This window comes from Cylas formicarius, unplaced genomic scaffold, assembly GCF_029955315.1.
Source record: "Cylas formicarius isolate icCylForm1 unplaced genomic scaffold, icCylForm1.1 PGA_scaffold_2__14_contigs__length_35257938, whole genome shotgun sequence".
NCBI lineage: Eukaryota > Metazoa > Arthropoda > Insecta > Coleoptera > Brentidae > Cylas > Cylas formicarius.
The window spans coordinates 22,369,147-22,377,293 of record NW_026844319.1 but is presented as its reverse complement, the minus strand read 5'-3'; the positions used below and the strand labels follow the sequence as shown (position 1 = coordinate 22,377,293).

The window sequence follows — 8,147 nt, the reverse complement described above, 5'->3', positions numbered from 1 at the left end:
ATCGTTTTCTGGTTTAAATGGTTTAAAACAGAAACAAAATTTTGCTTTTTGAATGCATTGTTTATTATAAAAAATCTGGCATATAAACACAAAATATTACAAGTTTTTAATTCTATATTGCACTTATGTAAGTATGGCCTTTAATAAATAACGTGGTACACAATCAAATTCGTAGTCCTTGTTCCGTGGTTCCTGTCCTTCATCAGATCGTCCCGAATTATACTTACATATATTTATTACCCTAGTTTTAAAGCTATTCGTTTCCCGCGAATATTTATTACACGAAGGTACAAATAAAATTCGGCTTGATAAATATTGGAGAGTACAAAAAAGAAATTAGGACTGGAAAATTATCCCAGAGCATACCTTATGCGTAGTATCACAAGAAAATAACTCTACAATTTCTACCAAGCTTTGTATGTTCATCGGCATGAGCCGAGCTCTAATAAAACTTAGGAATATTAATACTGGTATCCTCCCGAAGAACCCGGATAGCCTCCAGCTTGATAACCTCCTCCAACCTGCTGGTAGCTTATTCTAGGTTTATAGCCTCCCGTGTCGGCGGTATATTCGACGGTTTGAAGACGCCCGTCTGGAAGTAATACGAAATATTTCCCTTGCGCTACGTCACCTTGTCTCTGCTCCTTGTGACCGAAATCGTTGCCCGACTGCGCATCTTGGACGTGATATTCGAATTCGTAGTTGGCCGGTTCCTATTTTATGAAAAAATAATTGATATAGATTGTCATCTGTATTAGACGATAATAGGCGTATATGGAAGTCAAGCACGCAAATTTGTTTATAGGTGGGCATGCACGGCAATCAGTTAGCGTAGTTGCCAAGTTTCTTTAATGTTCTTCAATATCACTTAAAATATAATTAGATTAAACATAAAAATGAACTCTGATACTCTGCCCATGTAATCAATTTTTATAGCATCCACTTTAGGCATCGAACGATTCTAGCTCTAAATTTGACAATAGTATGTTAGTATTTTGCTTTTTAGTAAGTCAATAAAGCAAATTTATTTCATTTTATGTTTCAATAGAATATTTAATACTGAAATCTCGTCGTCCTAAATTTTGAGTCGACAGATATAAAAAATATCCTAGTTTTAACAGATTGAAACCTGAACCAATACAACCGGTTAATAGATGACATATAAAAATACACTGCCTAAAATTATATATTAGTTTTTGAGTAAGTATGGGTTGACAAATTAAAAACCGATTTGTAAACCATAACCCCAAATGCGAGCAACCAGCAATGTAACACTCAACCCATTGATATTATGATATTATATGTAGCCATCCTTTTCAAATTACGGCTTGTGAGTGTGGAAAAAAAAAGCCCTTTAGGAAGTAGTAGTAAGTAAGTAATGGCAAGTTAGTAGTAATAACATATTTGGACACTATCGAATACTAACCGATTGATCATCGTAGCCACCCGATCCGTATCCTCCACCAGAAGAAGGAGGCAAATAGGCTTGCCCTACGTTTGGAACTCCGTATTCCGCGCCGGGCCTGATCGGAGTACCATATGAAGTGCTCGGAGCCCCATAACTGGGACTCGGAGTGCTTGGCGCCCCGTAGGTTGTAGTGGGTGGACCATAGGTCGACGTGGGGATGCCGTAACTGCTGCTCGGTGCACCATAGCTAGGGGCAGGTGGTCCGTAAGTGGGTCTAGGTGCTCCGTAAGTTGGGTTCGGGGCGCCATATTGAACATTGGGTCTGATCAACGCTTGGGTTTGGCCAGGTGTACCGTACGAGATTGATGGAGGTACGTAAGTTGGTCTAGTGGGAGCCCCATATTGGTTCGTTTGAGCAGGTGTACCGTACGAGGTTGATGGAGGTACGTAGGTTGGTCTAGTCGGAGCTCCATATTGGTTGGACGGTGGAAGGTATTGGTTCGCGGGCAGGTACTGGCTAGAGGGGATCGGCGGTTCGGCCAAGGCGATGGACATGGAGGCCAATGTGAATATTAAGATCTGAAAATTAGTGTTGCTGTTTAGAAAAATACGGCAATATGTAAAAGTTCCTTATTATAATGTATGTGCGCGTATTTTCGCACAATGCGAGAACAAAAGATTGGTTATCGCCCTTCGCAATATACAATTAACCATTAATAATATAACAATGAGTTGCGTTGCTTAATTGTGGCGATGAAGCGATGAAGACTAGACAACTGAAAGTAAAAGCAACCCGCAAGTGTGTATATTGAAAATGAAGGCGTAGTCTTTGAATAAACAAACAGGATGATGGTATGGTATTCAATTAAGCTTGATTAAATACAGGGCGTCTCCAAATTGGATGTCAAAATATATACTATAAAATGTTTTACAGGTACTAAAATGATTTTTTATGTCAATTCGCAAATTCAGGTGAAATCAATCATTAGGCCCTGATGAATATGACAGAAAATTGTTTGATTTTTTTTTTAATTCTTGCGTAGTGGCTAAAATATTGACGTCTAATTATCGAAAATCCTGTAAAAACACTATTATGAAATACTTAGATGCAAATTATTCTACATGTAGTTATTAATGAAACCAGAATTCCTATTTTTTAAATAAAATTGTGTTACTCGCTTGTAATATTTTTTCCAACCAAGTACCGTAGAAAAACTAAAAACCTTTTTTTTAAAACCATAATTGTGTTCAAAAATATGTAGTGTTCCCATTCATAATTACTCAAATACCTTAGCTGACTTTGTCAAAACTTATTTAGATGAAGTAATCAAACATAATTTTTTTATTTTTTGTTATGAAACTGGGACAGACTGACTTTTTCTAGAAACAAAACAAGTTAGGACATATGTACATATGGAGAACCAAAACTTTGTTGAATTTTTAAAAACCCGGTATAGCATTAAGAATTGCCCCCTGCGCATCTTAAAAGACGCAATTATCAAAAATTTGTATAAAATTAAAAATATTTTTATGTTTTCCCTTTTTAATACTTAGTTGTTAAATAGTTCCGTATACGATAATTTTTTAAATAAAGTATTATTAATAATTCCATTATCATCGAAATGCTTTTCTTACCAGAAAAGTACACGTTTTAGAAAAGTTAAATTTGGAATAAAATGTTCTCACCGATTAAAAAACTCAAAACCCACTTCTTCCCGCTCGCACACTCGTCACAACACCCATGCCCAAATTCGTGTGACGTCATTTTAATATCGCACGCCGCGCAATCACTAATTTATGTGTGCCTACCTTCATATTTCACTTTTGATCGGGTCTTGCCGCGATGATACCACGAGATGATCTGATTAGCGGAATCTTGGACGAGAGCTTTTATAGTCGAAATCCGAAATCATCAAATAGTGGGTGCGCATCTTCAGAAAGCCTCACTTTCATCCCAAAAACCTTGCGATCAACCGTCACCGAAGCAAAAAGAAAAATTCTCGCCCTACTCGGCTCTTCTGCGGTCTCCCACCTCGACCACAATTCTCGAATCAAAGTGTAGCAATAAGAATATTGCTTTCTGGATATTGGTTACGCGCAGAAGTCCACAGCAAAAACCATTGTCTTCGTGTCAAAAAACGGATGTTTCCTATGGTTAAGCGACACAATAGGCAATATTTGACGGGTGGGATTCTTTTAGCAAAATCTGCAAAGATGGCGATATTCAGGTACAGAAGAACCCGTGAAGATACATCTTGGATATATTATTTTGTTTATCCCTCCTGGACGTATTTCAACGTGTTCTCAAGGACAAAAATTGTTCAAGTCATGAATTCTTCCTGAAAATGATTGATATAGGTCCTGCCAAAGCAGAAAAATGTCAAACTTCTCTGAAAGGACCTAATATGAATTTTTCTGAAACACCAATCATTATTTAAAAATATAATAACATCCGAATTTTTCCACTGTGAATTTGATAAAAATTGAATATTAATGAATAGTGCCCACCAGTCACAAATTATTAGTATTAAGAAATTATTAATAAATACTGTTATTTTCTTCGGTAAGGTAATAACTTTTTGGATGTGATAATTCCTTGGTTCCTCTTAAAAATACAAAGGCACTTTTGAGAAATGAAGAAAGAATATTTTCACGTATAAAAGAGGATTAGAAAATAAACAAGAGATGAAGCAAGTACCAGTACAGGGTTTTTCTTATAATTTCAAAAAATTGAAGAAATGCAAAAAAGCAAAAGCTTAGGATATAAAAAAGTTAGTTGCAGAAAAACGCGATATAATCAAGTTTGTTTTTTTTTACTGAAAATTGGCATATTTGCAAAAAACTGACAAAGACACCACTTTTTTATTAAAACTTTGTATTTTTAAAAACAACCAACCCTACAAAATTTTTATGAAAATATCAATTTTGACAGGTAGTGGCAAATGTTTAAAACTTTGGTAAAGTGATTTATTTATTATTTTTGATCAAAATTTGATATGAGGGAGGAGTTTGGTCTTGTGTTTTTAAATGCCTCATTTCAAAAAAATTACTTTACGAACTTTATGGCCATATGGAAAATATGGTATTTTCCATTACCCATGGCCCAACTTATCAAATATGTGGCGAAGTCAATTTTTTAAAAAATATTACTATTTTGGGGATATTACAAAACCGAACATGTTCCTTATAATATCCAATGACTTTTTTCCCTAAAATCGCTCAAATAATCCTCTTCTGCAGTTTGATGATGTAACAGTAGAAACAGCGAATATTATTCACTAGCATGAAAAGTTGATGCTTTCCCGATTCAGATGCTTGATTACTAACTTTTATTATTTAATTGATAATGCTAAGCAGCAGCAATGACAGACTACTAATAATTTACTCCATAAATATTTTAGTATCAACTTTTAGGTACATATATATTTCTGGGTTTGTAGAGGACATTAATTATAACATTTACAGTTGATCTTTACCAAAAACAGTGACACGGTACTAAAATTTAGCATATTTTATTAAGCACTAAAAGCGGGTACCACGTCTCAAGCGTCCATTGTCTACGGCAAACGTGTGGGTTGCATCGTTTACCTAATTTAAGATTTAAATTGTTAATTCTCCGAAAAATTATTGAAACAATGTCTAGAAAGTACGATGCCATTTGTTGTAAAATGATTCAGGGCCCGATTATCAACTAATTCAAAGGGGCAGTATCGGCATATCAACAACGATTCAAAAAAGGTTTTAAAGCTTGCTATAAATTACTCTTCGCTTTTCCAAAATTTATGCTAGATACAGAAATACTGGGTGATTTATAAAAATTGTCGCAATTTACTAGGTATGTTAAATATGTAGGAATTGTTTGATTTAAGAAAAAAAAAATAGGATTGTCAACTTCTAACGATATTTCTTTGCATTTTTATGTAAATATTTATATAAAACAGGTTCCTAGGTACTTAAAAAAATGTATTGGTAATGGTGGCGTACTAATGAAATAAATTTTGTAGAGGAGAAAAAGTTGGCATAGCCATGAAATTAAACATCTCCCTAAATAAAGTGTTATTAAACATAACGGCATATATAATCCTTAGCCTATTTTTTTATTCCATTCGTCTACCAAAACAATGTGGTGTTGGAAGGTTAGATATATTTTCCTATAAATGGTAATAAACAACCTGAGCCTCTTTTGATAATTCTATATTCTATTTGTGCAGAGGGATATTTTGCTAACTCCCAACATTTGGGTAAGGCATAATAGGCATATTCTATGTTATAAGTCCAAATAGTATGTTAGTAGAGGCTGTTTCACAACTTAGCGCGTTTTTTCAAAAAAAAAAACAAAAAATGGGAATGAAAGCTTGAAAACTCATAGATCATGACTTTTTCGTATTCTCTTAGAATGTCCACAATCAAGAGCGCTACTGATAGCCAGTATTAAAAATAGGATAGTTGAGAGGATATTTTTTTGCATTTATTAATATTTTTTCCAATATCCTTAGTTGGAAGAAAGATATCCAGGTGCTGTTTTTTTGAATTATAAACAATACTAAAGATTAGTATACTGTTCTATCTAACTCGACGAAAGGGAGAGAAAAAAAAGAAGTAAATAAAATTCCATTTTATTAGTCGAAACTTATATAAAAAAAAGTGGTATAGTGTTCCCGCGAGAATCAAAGAAAAGGTAATAATAAGATTTAAAATCATTTAACACACAGTTACGTAGAAATTTCTTTAATTTCTTCATCAAGTAGTTTTTGAGAAAGTTTAGTTTTAAAACGTTTGAGGGTGCTTTGGTTTTCATTTTTTTTCAGTTAAGAGAGTATACAAATTTCAGTTTTCAGCATTGGCGGCGTTCCCTTAAATAGTGTATTTAGATTATGTACGTCACAATGATGGCTTATAATAATGAAGAGCCATGGATAAGATTTTCAACTATTACTACTACAACTGCTACATAGAGAACTGTAGAATGAAGAAATATTCTATTGCCATGCCAATTAACTCTTTGAACTATGAAACTAATTCTGTCTAACTTTGCAATCCATAAATCAACCTCAGACACAAAATTTTAAGATTTTGAATGTGGCGTTTATCAAAATAGTTTAACCTGCATCCCCGTAACTTGACTGAGATAAAACTAGAGGTCTCTACTTAAAAATCTCAAATATTTGTCTATTGTCATTTTTAGGTTTCTCACTGAATCACTTAATTTTTTTTGTTATAAGTTTTCGCAGCATTTTATTGCAAACAATGCTTAGTGGACATCTAGTAAACTATGTTCAAGTCATAGTTTAGGGTTGCAAAGGCAAAGATAGGTAAAATAAACTAAAAATAATAATGAGAACCGACAACAGAAATTTTGTGAAATGAGAGCATCAAAAGCTTTCGAGTAGAGAGAGAGTCAAGTGTTAACTACTTTTTTTTTTGTATAATATATGGAGCAAGAAATGCCCTTTTAGACGAGATGTAGTTCGTTTGCTTCTGACAACCCAACCGGATTTATTAATACATACCAAACTAAGCAGCTGAGGTTATTAATAAATAAAAACTTAAATTCCCCGACCGCTATAGCAGATCGGGCAAAACGGTTTAAACAAAAAAAAAGAATTTTACTAAACCTCTCAAAATTTGGTCAAAATTGCATTTTTTATTATCCCTTTCGGCCTTCTAGCCGTCACTGTCCCTATCAATTAATGGGGATCGGGTATGCAACGAACAACCATCAATTCGCTAAAAATGAATTTTTCTTTCGACCGCAACGCATTCGCTATCGCACGTAAACACCTCTTGCGTCAACAAAGCGTCCATTTTAATTGTTTCGATTACCAATTAAAACCACTTTTAACGAGACAATATAGCACCGAAACGATCTCGAATGAAAACAATTTCGACATCGCGATTATGAACTAAGCGTCAGGAATCCCGCGCCATTTCTTTCATCGAAATTGACAGGACAATCCTCATCGCGAGGTCATACCATTTTTAAAACATTTCCGTTTCTGACTTCATTAGATGACCCATTCATTTTGCGCGGATGATCTAATTTTCTTCTTTGAATGTCGCAATTTACTAAGCGAGGATGGAAATCTAGTCTTATGACATGCCGAACAGATGCATTTTTTTTATTTGGATGGCGGAATGTGACACAAGTTCAATTCCAGTAACGTTTTGTTTATGAGATTCTCAGAACGCAGGCTTTTATGGGTAAAGCATTTAATGTGGTTAAGATGAATTGACCAGTGTTGGAATAAATATATATTAACAGAACCAGTCTCTCTAGTAATATAGTTTGAAATCATTAGCCAAACAATATCCACATAGTCATTTTATAAATGTTCATAATTAAAAATTTTCAAAGAAAAACCTAATATCTGGTTATCTTCACCGTTATTTGGTATTCAAGTTTACTTTAAGCTTGGAAAACATGATGCGTTTACTATCAAATTGCAAGAAATTTGAGAGATTAAATAACAGCTATTCTTCATCGAAGACAAATTAGCATTTGTACATGTGTACTTGACTCGACTCAAAGCGTTTGTATTCATGACGATTGAAAATAGTTTTACATAGAAAATCATTTGGCATACTAAATATCTGACAGGAAACGTATAAGGGAAAAACATTCAAAAAATATCTGCGGGTTATTAAAAAGTCAACAAACTGGTAAAAAAAAGTCCAATCACGTCCGGAAAAATTTAATGGTTTATAAAGGAAATTTCAATTATGTTCTGAAATTGAAGGA

The 8,147-nt window shown here is 34.0% G+C and overlaps 1 protein-coding gene across 1 annotated transcript; it reads right to left on the bottom strand.

Annotated features, from left to right (window-relative positions):
- Positions 1-47: 47 nt before the first annotated feature.
- Positions 48-3,414, bottom strand: LOC132697881 (pro-resilin-like). The gene is made up of 3 exons (XM_060663611.1): positions 3,218-3,414; positions 1,427-1,987; positions 48-713 (listed from the first exon to the last, which is right to left on the bottom strand). The coding sequence occupies exons 1-3, from the start codon at positions 3,221-3,223 to the stop codon at positions 462-464; spliced, it is 819 nt and encodes a 272-aa protein (XP_060519594.1). The 5' UTR covers positions 3,224-3,414; the 3' UTR covers positions 48-461.
- Positions 3,415-8,147: the final 4,733 nt, after the last annotated feature.